Source organism: Perca fluviatilis, chromosome 20 (genome assembly GCF_010015445.1).
Source record: "Perca fluviatilis chromosome 20, GENO_Pfluv_1.0, whole genome shotgun sequence".
Lineage (NCBI taxonomy): Eukaryota > Metazoa > Chordata > Actinopteri > Perciformes > Percidae > Perca > Perca fluviatilis.
Window position 1 is genome coordinate 23,863,554 of NC_053131.1, and position 15,139 is coordinate 23,878,692.

Sequence of the window (15,139 nt, forward strand, 5' to 3'; positions counted from 1 at the left end):
GAAGATTGTGTAGGTGTACGAGATAAAGTGCTAACGTGTGTAAGTGTGTGGTTTAAAATAAGGGGGAAAAGTGTGTATTTCCTTATATTGTTTGTGTGTGTGTGTGTGTGTGTGACAGCCTGGAGATCCCTGATGCCTGCTGGTCATTAATAAACATGGTCATGAATGTTTAATCCGCATCAGCAGGATGGCAGGGGAACCCTCGTGGGTGATATTGACAAAGTCACACACACACACACACACACACACACACACACACACACACACACACACACACACACACACACACACACACACACACACACACAGGACAGATTGGAAAAGTGGCAGGAGGGAGGTTTGAAGCGCTGAATGCAGGGTTAACTACTTGTGAGCAGGATATTGGCTCTCTTCTTCTGTCTTACCATGTAGGAAGAAGAGAATTGAACATGTTTTACTTTGAATCAATACATTTTGGAGATCAGGATCAAGAGAAAAATCTTCAACAAGTTGTTCTGACTCAAAATGACATGCTTTGCTTTCATTATTATGCATTGTAGGGGAGATTTTGAGTGTAATTTCCACTTGAGTAGTCTATTAAAACAGTTGACAGTGTGTTCTGTGCATAATCAAAAGTAAATGGGTCATTGTTTCTGGAAATAGATAATGCTTGTTGAATTTTTTGAACGCAATCTTTCAATTCTGTGAGTGCCACAAATAAAATCCCATTCATATAAATTGCAGTACATCTCAGATCACATCTCCAAATCTGTGCAAATAAAACCCAAACTATTTGAATAGTCAGACACATCTTTTTTTTTTTTTTTAAAGAACTTCAGTGTCTGCCTTCAAAACCCCCAAGTCAGTCCAACTCTACCTCAAACATCTGATATGACTCTATGTGGATTTAAGTAATAAACACGGTTCAAAAACATCAGTAAAAGACACCACAGGGTTTGATCACGCTACCTTGATCCTTACAAATCTGTCAAAGCCCCCCCCCACCCCTTCTGTGTGATTCTGGTGACTCAGGAATTTCCTATCTTTTTCATTTGACACCGTCTTCTCTGCTCAGTGACGCCTCTGACTCTCAGGAGGGAATCTGTTTCTTGCCATCGTAAACGAACAGGCAGACAACGAGGGCGCCTTCAGGGCTAATTACCAGCTAGCTGCTGCACCATGCTAACAAACAGCACGGGGGGGAGCAAAGCAGACCGGGGGCGAACAAATGGAGTCATATGTGCGGGCAGGTACAGGTATACACACACTCACTATAGTACATAATGGAAACAATGAGGCTTGTTTTGCCGGTTGATGAACCAGGTGTCACATCTGCAGCAAGAAGCTGAGTCAGCCTTTAATAAGCAGCTTTTATAAGGTCTTCTTTCCAAATGATGACAGACCTGTGGAGGCGACACTAACTGCATGAGAACAAAGAGGATATCAAATGTATGCCAAGTAATGAGGCTGTGTGGATGTGTGTGTTGTTGAGGCGTTATCACACACCTTCTGTAGCTGAGCGCAAGAATGAGACTTAATCAGAAAATTGATGTAAATGCTGTGGGAGTCGGGTAAATGACTTGTGTATGACTGCAATATGTGCATGCACCCACTCGCATGACAGTAGCGCTGATGTAAGACCGACAGCAGGAGGCTGCAGTCTGTACCTGCCTGTCTTTACTGATTACATTTCATGCCCCCCATTTCCAGGCACATTGTGCTGCACTGTCAAATGCATGCCCTGCTTGCTCAGCATCTCTGCACACCTCCCTCCCTGCATATCTCCCCTCTTATCCCCCAAACACACACACACACACATCCCTTGTTTTTGTGTTGGCAGATTTAATAAGCTCCCTTCTCACCCATATTACACACAACACTCCTCCTTCCGTGAATCATGGTTGGATCCTGTCTGAAAATCGGGAAAGTTGTTTGTTGCTCGTTGTCATCTCCTTGACTACCCTCTCCTGCATTTTCCCAGACTCCTCCCTGTGTCTTTGTGACCTTTGACCTCTTATGCCCCGATGACCCAACACTCACTCCACGATAAGTGCAGACAGTTTGGGACAAAAAACAGAAGCACTAACAGAGCTTTTCTAATGAGACATTTTTTGGCAGATAGTCACATGTAAACAGATGATGTCTGTTTACTGATATTTGTGTTTTGAAATGGGGCCACTAACAGGAAAGATTAGGGACTAACAATGTTAACATTGACAGCAGTTGCAGACATCAATCCTAAAATGTGAATGTACTGTCTCTGCCTGTGTAAACCCTGTTTGCACTAATGGGTTTAATTGTAGTTGCAATGCGGCACTGCTGACACACTGCCAACACACACACACACACACACCGTAAGTTATGTGTGTAGGAAAAGGTATTCAGTGACAGGCATGTAGACCACTGATAACACACATGCATGCACATGCACACGCACACACACACACCTTCTCAGTATGCAAATAAATATATACTACACAGGCTTTCTCTCGTCCTGCTCCTGATTGAAAAAAGAAAATACTTGCTACCAAATTTTTATTCGCCCCAAGAGAGGATGGTGAACAAAACTGAGACACATTGTTACCTTCAAAAACTATCAACGGCATTAGCTAGAAATAAGTCTAGATTGGATGAACCTCTTTTTTTAAAATCATTTTTATCATGTTGTGAGCATTACAGTGTTATGTCACATGTGGCAGTATTACTTTATTTGTTTGAGGATGGTAATGTCAGTATGTTAATGTCAGCATGTTAAATTACTCATGAAAATGAGCTACTTAGAAATACATGTTTAATTTTAGCTCTAGGTATGGCAATACCAGTCTTTTGGTCGGTCGGTGTCCACCACATTGGTCCAGACTGAAATGTTAAAATAAATATCAGATGGATTTCCATGAGATGTACGTGGAAATGTATCCCCAGAGGATAAATGCTAATGATTTTGCAGATCCTGACTTTTCATGTAGCGTCACCAGCAGGTCACTTATCCAGTGAGATATCGTAATATATACTGGATGGATTGGCACATTTCTTTATGTAAAGACATTCGTGGTCCCCGGACATGTATTCTAATGACTTTGGTGATCCCTTGACTCTTTCTGTAGCCCCAAAATAAGGTTCATTTGAGTCTCTGTCAAGATGAATAGTAGTCCTCCGACTTTTCATTTAGTGCCAACCATCGGGGTCAAAGCTTTCATTCGTCTGAAACGCTGTTTTATGACTAAATGCCTGCGAAACTAATGACATTCCCATCAGCCTTAGCTGCACTTTGTGTTAAGTGCTGAATAGCAAATAGCATTTGCATTAGCATGCTGACACGCTAAACTAAGATGGTGAACATGGTAAAACATTATAGTTGCGAAACATCAGTCAGTTAGCATTTAGCTCAAAGCCCTGCTGTACAGCCTCACAGAGAGCATGGCTGTAGACTCTAAGTCTTGTTTCTGATTATTTAGTCATGGAATTTCTATATTTCACATCATTTCTGTACAGTTTTAAATCATCAATGAAAAGCAGTACTAAAGGCCAAGTATTGTTTTGACGGAGGCGAATGTAATCCACCCAGCAGTTGTTGAGACATTTCACTGAAATCCAAAAATGTCAACCTCATGGAGGAACTAGAAGAGAAGTCAGCGGGTCACCAAAGTCATTAGGATCCATCCTTTAAACACCATGGATACATGTACCAAATGTAATGGCAATCCATTCAAGAGTTGTTGAGAAAGATGTCTCGGCTACTAATACTGTGGCCAATTAAAAAGAACTCTGATGGACAAGTTTAGGAAGACCAAAACTAAGGGAACTAAAGAGGAGTTACATTACCATTATACAGCACACTTACAGAAGCAAATGACAGCAGATAACTGTACACAATGTGTATATGGGCTTCTTTACCAAGTAAAAAGCTCTTTTTGATGTTTCCATTAAAGAATACAGAACAAGAACACAGAATAGTCTGACTGACTGAGTGTCAATCACCTGTTACATGTTAATTTGTTTGTTTCTGTTTTTGATGAAGGCCATAATGGCCACAGCATCAGCTTCACATTTCCCTGCAGAGTGTTAGGCCTTCTTTCCTTTATTTTAAAAGTCAAAACAATAATCTCCCTCTGGCTGCATGAATTAAAAGTCCTACTGAAGTGAGAACCTGAAGTCCCAACGTTGGCAGGTACACACCCGGCTAAAGTGCCACTGAAAGCAAGCCACTGAATCCCCCGCCCACCCCCCAACAACCAGCTCCAGGGCTGCTGCTCTAACTTCTTGCACTTGCACTTCCCCTGCCTCTCTCAGCCAATTTGCAGCAGGGTGCAGCCTGCAGCAGGGGAACTCATGAGTAGGCTAAGGGAACTTTGGACACCTTGGCCCGGTCCTAAAGAGTCTGCTGGCCTGTGATAACGGGGAGCCAGGCAGACAGTGATTTCTTGAAGGTAGAGGAAACGTACACACACTCCCACAGTGGTGAGTAATTACTGTGGCTGCAGAGTGCAGGCTGAGATATGGGGATTCCTCTCCTGCATAACAAGGTGGACGGAAGATACTGTAGATGGCTGTATCTTGTATTTTTTTTTTGCTCGTGCAAGCAGCCCCAGCAACGCTCTCCTCTTGGCGCAGAGTCCACCATGTGCAAATATGAAATCTGGGATATCTAGTCATGACTGAGAGATAGAGGCTGATTTAAGTCTGGAGGCTTTAGGGGGCCTAATCAATAGCTTTAATCAATTAAGAATGCAGCAACTGAGAAGCTGGAGAAACGGGCCAAGTTTCACACTAAAAGAACCTCATTCCATTTATCAAAGCGCTCCTGTATCGATCTGGAAAAGGTATGGAAAGAGGTATCTGACGAATTAATTTCAGCACGATGGCACCATGAAGATTCTGCACGGCAACAATTTTCTATGCCCTTATCCTTATCCCAGAGTCTGTTGTCGTTCGAAGGAGGCAATTTCATGTGTAGCTATACATCGCCATGGCACTGGTGGGCTTTTACTTGTCTCAGTGAGAGGGAAGCACAGAAGGCAAGAGAGGTGAGCACTGCAGATTGTGAGCTGTCGCACTCCAAGAACCCCTGTCTGCACAGGGTAACACTCCTCTGTCTGCCATAATGGTGAGAGCTGCAGTACCACACTGACCTCAAATGGTCAGACGTGGTACTGACACTACCGATGCACAGACTGTGGTCCCTTTTAACGGCCACAGGAGAACAAAATCGGTTGTGGAATTGTACAACTGGTCTTCAATATAACCAAAACTAATTAAAATGCTCCTTGTAGAGTAAATTATGCCTTGAAGTTGGACATCTTCAAGCAATATCAGACTAGGATATTTTATGATTTCCCCACGTCACATTAAAACTCATTTACAAGCTAAATCTTAACCCTCATCACCCCGTCTAATTGACTTCCTCACAACAGGAAACTTCTCGGTCCCTGACCTACAGCAATAACCACACATTAGCACTACCATATGGGCATGCACTGGCAGTGTATTATTATCCGATGCCATTATGGTTTACATGCGCTCATTAGCTGCCTGTGCTGGGGTAATCCTCGACTAAAGGTCAGACCCACTTTGCTTTGTTCCCATGGGCTTGAATAGGGGGTTTATATGAAGTATAACATGGCAATGATGTGCAAATGGCTTGGCACAGGACCAATATTAGATTCATAGTGAGTCTGGACTGTGCCTGTTGGTTATACTGGCTTTAATGTACGGCTTGCAGAGGAAGAAATGCACCAAATCAGACCCTAATCCACATTAGCAAACAAGCGCTTTATTCTGCCACAGATAAAAAAAACTGAAGGATGCTGGCTCTTCGGTTTTTTTTTTTTTATTGCTGTCCGAGGGAGAGCTAGCCAACTGCTGTGTACACGTATGTCTGTTTCAGGGCAGATAGTGGTTGATTCAAAGTCTCAGCCTGTCAAATCTTTCTGTGGGGAGGTCAGCAAAAGGCTCGACCTGGCTGACTGCCTGGGCCTTTGAGAGCCAGGTGGGAGCTAGAAATTTATAGACCGAGTGATACTAAGAGACACACAAACAGAATGGCTATTTCCAGCCTGGCTTTATCCCCTAACAGGTTTCTAGATGCTAAATCCAGAGCCCAACTAGGAAATTTGTTTTCTGTGTATTAGTGTTTGGATTAGCAGGCTAAGCTCCAGTGTTTTCGGAGGTAAAGGCATTATGCAGCACATCGAGCTGCTCTTCTCCCATTGTTTTCTCTCTATACAAATAAAAAATGCTGAAACTGCATCAGTAGAGATCATGATCTAGGTGACGATTTAAATAAATCCTCTAGCTTGTGTTTTCTGACACTAGCCTGGCCATAAATGAGTATAGAGAAGCGCCTGCTGCTAGCATGTGCTGTGTAAGCACTTCCTCCAGCTGTAGCAGCCGGGGCCGACAGTGCTGGGTGGGGAAGGGGCGGCCAGCATTTTCTACTTCCTCCACATCTCCCCAATTTGTATATTCCCTCCTTACCCTTTTGTTCTGTTGAGGTAAGTGCCAGATGGCCACTTAATAGGATTTTTTTTTTGTGTGCCCTGTGCTTGGATTCAGCAGATTAGTTGACTGTTTTAGATGGAGGGGTTTTGGTAATCATCTACACCTTTATTATTAGGTGTGGAATATAGCACATTGCTGTGTTTTGACAGTGAAACAGACCTTTGTTCAGCATCTTAGGTCTAATGGGAGCTTCTCTCAAGAGGTTTTTTCTAATGCTGGCCTATGCTTGTCTAAAAGTACGTGAACCGTAAAAGTATCTAAAAAAAAAAATCAGTGCCTACAGTAGATGGTTTATATTCTTAGAAACAGAAATAAGGATATGTGATGGTTATCTCAATACACAACCTGGTATACTAGATATGCATGTCCCATAATCTCTTTACATTTTCATTGGTCCAAATTACTAACATCTATTGGGTCTATTATCTCAGTTTGAAGCTGCAGTGTTGGTGTTTGCAAGAAGTCATCTGATCGGCCTGAGTCAGGATTCATGACAATAAGAAGGGTAAAAATCTGATGCACCTTCAACTTTTATTCAACATCACAACTCCTGTAGTAGACATTTGGTCTGAGAGAACAGAAGACTATGGGTTTCTAGTAGTATGTCTCAACAGAAAACCACTACAAGTATGAAATGACAAAAGGGAGACAAGAAGGTTAAAACATGGCTCTAGGCCAGCATGCACAGAACGATGGAGTATATAGACTTGTTCTCTGAGTGCTGTACAAACCGGCCAGCTACTAGGGCTGTAACGGTACGTGTATTCGTCCCAAACGATCGGTTCGGTATGCAACATTGGTTCAGTAAGTCTTGTGACCCAAACACTATTTATGTCTACTACTCGCACATGCGGAACAGAAATTGTGGAGCGCAAATTTTACCTGGAAAGTTTTGGCAGTGCACCAGTTGCTGTCTATAAGCTGTAGCATGCTAGTCAGCTTAGCCCACTTAGCTGGGATAATCGAGCTCAATGGAGATTGATTTGTTTTAAACTCATTTAAACTCTTTGCCGATGTCGGCTATGTCTGTGGATACACTTCAAACATTTCATTTACGACAGCATCATCAGTGTGTTGATTAGCGGAACGAGACAAAAACTCTCAGACAACCCCCCCACTGCCGATTTGGACTGTGCCAATGTAATAACTAACGCTATGGAGTGTTTATTGCTGCCAATATGAGACTGTATTCGGTCATAGAGAATAGCGGATTAAGCATATGGTGCCAAAAATGTGCCTTCAAGTGTGCATTGTAGGAAGTCTGTTGTGCCTGTAAACAAGCACAAGAGGCAGACCAGTTCACAGGTCAGAGTCTTATGGAGCATTATAGCATTCATGATTCATCATTTATTTTAGTTATTTATATTTTCTCATTGACAAAATGGCAGTATTTGAATGCCTTAATGAGCCACTGTTGAATGACAATACTTTTTAAAATAAATGAAGAAAAAAAATAAAATTATTTAATGCATTGCTTTTGTTTTCCCTTGTTGTACCAAAACATACGGAACCATGACCCCAAAAACAAGGTACATACCGAACCGTGAATTGTGTGTGCCGTTACACCCCAACCAGCTACCATTCAAACGGTAGGCCAGTCAATTCTGTGCAGGTAGCATTGTGTTCATAGAGCTGTCTGAAACTGAGTTGCACGCACAGTCTGGTGTACATCACACAGTAGTGTTGGGTAGCATCATGAACGACAAATCCATTCAAAAAGGCACAATCCCATCCTCAACAGTCACCCAGCAAAAGCTTAGGGAAACGTACAGGCTGAAGTCATCAGAAACTAAAAACTACAAGTTCCACGGTTGCATCCAACAAAGTGCTCTGTGGATGGATGGTATAGCAGCAACTTGAGTTACGAGAACATCAAATCGACTGAAGTGACAGCACACAATGTTTACGAGTCTGTAAAGCGGTCTTAGTTTCCCCTGGTCCTGGGTCAGAAAACAGTCCTAAAGCATGTGTTGTTTTTTTTAAACAGACAAAGCATGTTTATTTCAAACTAAAACAATATGCACCCAACATGAAAACATCCCCGTTCTTTTTCTTCCCCCTTGGCATGTTATTTTATGTTTGTGTTCACTGTATAATTGGAAACAAATTACAGACATTTATTTTGGGGATACAACATTTTCATGTTTTCATTTAAAAAAAATGTTCCTTTTTTTCCCCCAATTATGAGCAGCTGTACTGGTCTCACTGTATGCAGGCTATTTTTTCTGCGTAGAAACAGAAAGCATTGTAGGACACCAGAAAAGCATTTACTGAAAACTTTGCAGCAGCATTTAAAAAGAAGAGGAGACAGAAATGGGGCCAGCAACTGCCTTTTTCAAGTATTGTGTGTAACTGTATTCAATCCATTGTTGAACAGCCAGGATGTTTTACTCTCTTCCATAGGAAGGTCAAAGCGCATTTTCCCCATATACAATTGAAACATTTTGGTAGGCAATTCAATAAAATTCGCCAAGCTTAGATTAATTAAAATGGGTGGGGTGGCATTACAATTACAACTTAAAAAAGGAAATAAAAACACAAAAAAAATTGTCTATCAATAAATCAGCTATCGAGCCTTCTATTTAAGTACACTGGTATTGGTGAGAGATAAAATCATGAGATAAAATCATTTGTTATTGGTTATAAGACAATAACTGATGTGAGTCAGTATTCGCCATGTCCCATGTGGTGGTGGTTTGCTGAAATGAGTACAGATAAGAAGAGACAACTTTACAAAATGATCTTTTACCTACTGAGTGATGATTATGTCCCCTCAGTGTCTGTGACAGTGTCTACCACTGGCTGACTCGCAGCTTCCTCCATGGGCTCACTCTGTTCATTGTCTACGTCCTCAGGAGAAGCAAGCTGCTCCGGTTCACTTTCAGGGAGCACAGAATCGGGAGAGGGCTCTTCAGTGGGCTCAGGAGAGAGCTCAGGAGAGGCCTCGGGTGTAGATTCGGCCATAGTGCTATTGTCCATCCCAGATCCATTGACCCACTGGGGTTGGGGTGAGGAGGCGCTCTCTAGTGACTCTTCCTCATCCTTCTGTGGGCTTTCCTGCTCCTCCAGAGAGGGAGTCTCTTCAGGGGGGCTGTCAGCTTGTGTGAAGGCCACAGGTGAGTCCTGGGATAAGGCCTTAACCAGTGGTGAGGCTTGGTTTGGGGCCTCAGTGTCCGGAGAAGCAGTGGTGTTGGAGGGGGACTGGGCTGGGGACTGAGATGGCGATTCTGTTTGTGGAGGGGTCTCAGGTTGTGGGGACGACCCAGCCTGGGTGGGAGCCTCATTCAACGAGCTCTGACCATTGTTGTCAGATGACAGGTCAGGTGATTGGGCTGAGGGTGGTGACTGTGCCTGAGGTGTCTCAGACAGAGCTGGGGTTTCTGACTGGGGATCGGGCACAGCTGCCTCGCTCTGTGGTTGAGGTGGAGACTTCTGAACCTGAGGCAGTGGCTGATTCAGACCCAAGAGAGAGGGCTTGGCCTGAGTTTGAGGCAGGAGTGGGGACTGGAAACGTGGGTGAATCTGGGGGTTCAATTTGAGTGGTGCAAGCAGTTTGCCGTGGTTCAGGGCCAGATTGGGATTAAGAGGTGGAGTTGGAAGCAAAGGTGTAGGCAGAGGGAGAAGAGGTGTCCAGCTCCCACGTTCACGTTCCCTCTCGCGGTCTCTCTCTTTGTCGCGGTCTCGGTCGCGTTCATGCTCTCTGGGGCGGTCTCTACCTCGCTCCCTGTCTCTCTCCCTCTCGCGTTCCCGCTCTCTCTCTCGGCTGTGGCGGTTGCCATTCATCTCCCTCCTGAAGTCAAAATCTCTTTCATCTCTGTCTCTTTGCCTGTCCCATGGGCGTCTTCGCTCATCTAAGTCTTGATGTAGTTCGCTGTCAAAGGGGGCTGCGGCACCACCACTTCGGTTCCAGGCTTGTGGGCCCCCAACAGCTCCAGTATTGCCCGAAACTCCAGCTGCTGCTGCTGCTGCTCCTCCTCCTGCTGCTGTCCCAGGACGGCTCTCAAAGCGGTTGGGGAAGTTCTGGCCAGGTGTGGGCCGCTCCTCCTGGAAGCTTTTTGGACCGCCTGGGGCCTGTAGGCCTCCTCGCATGGTATCTCGTTCATCAAAGTCCCCTCTGGTCTGGTTCCAGCGGCTGTCAGGAGTGAATCCCGCAAGAGCCTGCAGACGTCCCACTAGGCTTGTTCTGGCTGGCTGAGTCCCTGGGGTCTGGAGCAAGGGAGGCCTGCCTCCTCCACCGCCTCCTGCTCCGCCGCCACCTCCAAGGGGCTCCCTATGCTCTGGTGGAGGGGTCCTCAGCAGACCTGTGCTCTGCTTTTCCATCGGAGGAAAGCGGTAGTCCTGGTCTTTGCCCTCGTCAGCTCCAGAGGGAGACTTATCTTCTGTATTGGATACATTTTCATTGGTAAGGTTGGGGACCCTGTTAAAGGGGTCCAGCTGAGAGAAGGGAGCCCTGGCACGGGCTTGAGCCTGGAGGGAACTCTCAAGGAGGCCAGCAGCCTGCTGGATGGGCCCCTGCTGCATGAGGAGCGGGAAGCGGGCAGCAGCCCCAGGTTGCAGGAGGTTAGGTCGCACATCCAGAGGTAGCAGGCCAGGCATTCTCTGCCCAGTCAGACCAGACTGATGCAGCTGGTGGGTGAGCGAAGCTGTGGGGTGCATACCAAGGAGACCCATCCCACTGCGGACTGCATTCTGCATGCCTGGGGACAAAACACAATGACAGAAATACAAGTTTAAATGATTCTCAGTTCCACACAAATAAACCTTTATAACTGCAAATAAAAACATTCTAAAAGAAAATACACTACAAGATATGATCAAAGTGTCCACCAGAAAAACATGTATTAGTCTCTTTCATGCAGGAACACATTAGCATTGCCTCACCTTGCAGTGTAAGCTCTGCAGCAGCATCCATACTCTCTGCAGACTGGGATGTTTTCTCATTGGCTTGATGAGTTTGGATTCCCACTGGGTTGAATACACCGGCCATGAAGCCGCCAGGCATAGCGCTGGTCGGAGGAATCATAGCACTGAATGGTGATTCCTTGACAGCTTCTTGGCTGGTTACCACTGAAGACTGCACTAGAGCTATAGGTAGGTACAGGAGAAAACAACAACTGTAATCCAAGCTAATACATTCAAACTAAATGCCTTGAAAGGACACATTGTCAATTTTTAAAACTATATGCATGTATTAGTTATAAGGGTAGCATGTCAAATACTCACAAGCTGCTGCTGAGGCCATGGCTGCTGTCTGTGCTGCCTGCATAAAACCTGACAACAGAAAATATTTGGTGTAAGCTTGTAAATTTATGTAGGTCTGATTTATATTCTTTACATGATTCTTTATATGACCATTTGCATCATTTACCTGGCGGAGGCTGTGAGGCATTGAAGCCAGCCCTTATGAAGGGTGGTGGCGGTCCGTAGCCTGGTGGGGGTATGCCCATGGTGACAGGGAAGGTAGGAGGCACCAAACCTACTGCATTGGGAACAGCCTGGGCAACTGGGAGCTGGATGAGAGAGATATGAGAGAGTGTGCATCCAAAACATAGATAAGTTAATGATGTAATGGATAAGTAACATGGTACATGAGTTCCTGACTATGTCCCAGCAGCTGCTAGGGTTAGGTACCGTTCACATTTTTACCGGTACCAGAAATTCGGTTCTGGTACCCAACGGTACCTTTTTTCTGTACTTTCCCTCTGTAATTACTAAAAAAAAAAAGTATTTCAGTTGTAAAAATTCCAAACCTATTTATCCTATTTACTTAGAACATTATGCCATTTATTTAGAATATTTTACACTCAAAAATTAAAAACAAAAATAAAACCCCTCACTCTCTCCTCCCAAACCACGTCCCTACAACCTATTAAATTGAATAATTATTCATTTCTTAGTCACTGTAACTTTTATTCTTGTATTTGTAGATTATTCTTTTTTTAGCAGGTTTTATTTTCATCATGACTGTTTTCAACTGCTCTTTAGGGCCCTATCTTGCACTCAGCGCAATTGCCTTTGTACACCGACACATGTATCATTCCTATTTTTCACCCGACGCACAGCAGACTTTTCCCTCCACAGACACACGTCGGTAAATTAGGGAATGTATTTGCGCTCCCGGGGGCGGTTCAGCGAAAAGAGGAGGCGTGTTCAGGCGCAATAGTTCCCTGGTGCTATTTTGCAGTTTCAGAAAACAATTCCGCCACTGACCAGGAAAAACCTGGTCTAAAGTCAGTGGCTCTAGTCTAAAGTCAGTAGCGGGTTATTCAGATGTTATTTTAGGGGCGCATGCTTGGCCATAATGTAGCGTGTGCACAACGCGCAAACACTTTGTTTCTCTCATCTAAACCGACGCAGCAGTTCCCATTTTTGCAAACCATACATAATTATAAAGAAAAATATTACTGAAAATGCGCTTCATGTGTTTGGATAGATCAGGAGGCACTTTACAGTACAGTCCTCAAAAAGTTGCAGCATTCTTTGTGGCTTGTTGTGTTTTACACAACATTTCCATGAATCATGGATGTGTTGATGACATAAATGAGGAAATATTAGAGGACTTAAGGAGACGTGATGTTGAACTACGGCGGGATCTGGTCCGATCTCCGTCCACCCGCTCCTGATGGAGCGGGTGGACGGAGATGGAGTGGGGCGCAAGAGTAATTTATCCCGCCGGTATAATAGCAACAGCGCCCGAGATCTTCCCAAAAAGCTACTTGCGTTTTGCGTTTCAGATCGTTAAAATAGGGCCCTTAATGTTTCATGTAAAGCACTTTGAATTGCCTTGTTGCTGAAAGGTGCTGTAGAAATAAAGTTGACTTGCCTTACAACCTCAGCCTGTCAGTCAGTCACCAGAGCATAGAAACCATTGTTGTGCCTGCTTGTCTCAGAGGAAGTGTAACGTCAACAGCACCGCGACCGTTTTAGTCTCGCCATTAAAATCATATCGCAGCAAACGCTGTCTAAGTGAAGTTTTGAAAAACTGTAACCGTACTTGCAACCGCTTTACCGTCATCACTGTGACTTCAACAAAACTGCAGAGCCGACGTAGTTTGCTCAAGTTTATAACGTCCGCACCTCTGCGTGTGGGTGTGTGTCGGAGCTCCGCTCTCTGTCAATATGCAGAGAGGACAGATAGGCTTGCACTTAACGTGCTTTCAGGTACCTAAATTTGGTACCGTTTGATTTTGCGTAAATCGGTCCTTGGTAGTACCAACGTAATTTGGTCGGTACCCAAAAAAGCACCAAGTTCGGTACCCAACCCTAGTAGCTGCCCATGCCTCTATCAGTCTTTGAAAAAACTCACTGCTCTCTGGTAACAGATCAAGATAGTCCTACTTATTGCAAATAAAGATTGTCATCCAAATACAAAAATGTGTGGGGACATAAAATCTGGGTTAAAATCTATTAAACCGCAATAATGAAAACAGTGAGCCCTTTGTGCACTGTACTGTTCACATTCTATTCAGTGATTGAGACAGACCCTTGTCAGTACCTGTACAGGCATCATGGTGACCTGCTGGTTGTAGCTGTCAGTCTGGGTGTTTGATGCTGCTGTAGTCTCAGCGCTTACTGGCTGACTTGTAACTTCCTTGGCTGGCTCAGCATTCTTGGCTGCTTCCCACTCTGCAGAAACAGACATTAAGATGAAACAAAGTTATAAACTATCATCCAATTCTTAGTTTGGAGAGTTTAGCTTTATTTTTTCAACTTAATATTTGCTTTCATTTTTATTGAGGATGGAGAGTTCCCAGTGGGATTTCTTAAAGGATTTGGGGCATTACCATAACAAAAACAACTGAGAAAATGGGGTAGAAAACAAATCCACTTAGAAGCCAAGTGTTTGGATATCTGGGTTGTGTTTTCATCATGTATGTACAAAGCTGCCAGCGTATCCTACTTATATCTAAACAAGCATTGCTAATGTGTCAACAGACATAGTTTTAGTTTGAAAGCAGTTAATAAGCAGATGTCTTTTCTTTTCACCATCATTAACAGTCTCCTGGTCAATGATTCCTCCCTCAGCAAAGTCATCCAGGTCATCCAGCTTCACCTTCTCCCAAGGTATGTAGGTGACGCCCAGGTCCACATCCCAAAACTGCTTGTACTCCTGCTTTACCCCCTTGTTCAGAGCCCATGCAATCTGGAACGAAACCAAACATGAACACACACAAAAGGTCAAGTAACAGCATTTTCCAAAGTAATTTCCGAGAGCATACAAGGATCCATGTGCCTGCAAACCGTCTCTGAGGTTTCATCATTAGAGGTTAATGTAAAATTACATTAGAAGAAACCACAAGGAGAAAGGAAATACAATCAATTAAATTATAAAGGTAATGTGTACCTTGATGATTTTGGAGCCAATCTTAAAGGAGCCAGTGCTGAGCTTCTGGCGGGCACGGTATGCATCCTGTCTGTGGACCATACAAATGTATGCACAGCCTCTGGGAGGGATCATCTGCAAACACAAAGACATGACAGGCGCGCGTGCGCGCACGCACACACACACACACACACACACACACACACACACACACACACACACACACACACACACACACACACACACACACACACACACACACACACACACACACACACACACACACACACACACACACACACACAATAAGAAAAGGAGAGGGCACAAATGTGTAGGATA

General features: G+C 44.2%; 1 protein-coding gene across 1 annotated transcript in view; it reads right to left on the reverse strand.

Moving 5' to 3' along the window:
* The window catches only part of LOC120549331 (T-lymphoma invasion and metastasis-inducing protein 2-like), a 121,669-nt gene that overhangs the window by 80,574 nt on the left and 25,956 nt on the right, over positions 1-15,139 (reverse strand). The window contains exons 14-20 of the mRNA XM_039786177.1: positions 14,822-14,935; positions 14,464-14,620; positions 13,973-14,103; positions 11,846-11,987; positions 11,701-11,748; positions 11,359-11,562; positions 9,227-11,174 (exon numbers count right to left, since the gene is read on the reverse strand). Of these exons, the coding sequence (XP_039642111.1) occupies positions 9,241-11,174; positions 11,359-11,562; positions 11,701-11,748; positions 11,846-11,987; positions 13,973-14,103; positions 14,464-14,620; positions 14,822-14,935 (2,730 nt within the window). The 3' untranslated portion in view covers positions 9,227-9,240. The remainder of the gene's footprint in view (positions 1-9,226; positions 11,175-11,358; positions 11,563-11,700; positions 11,749-11,845; positions 11,988-13,972; positions 14,104-14,463; positions 14,621-14,821; positions 14,936-15,139) is intronic.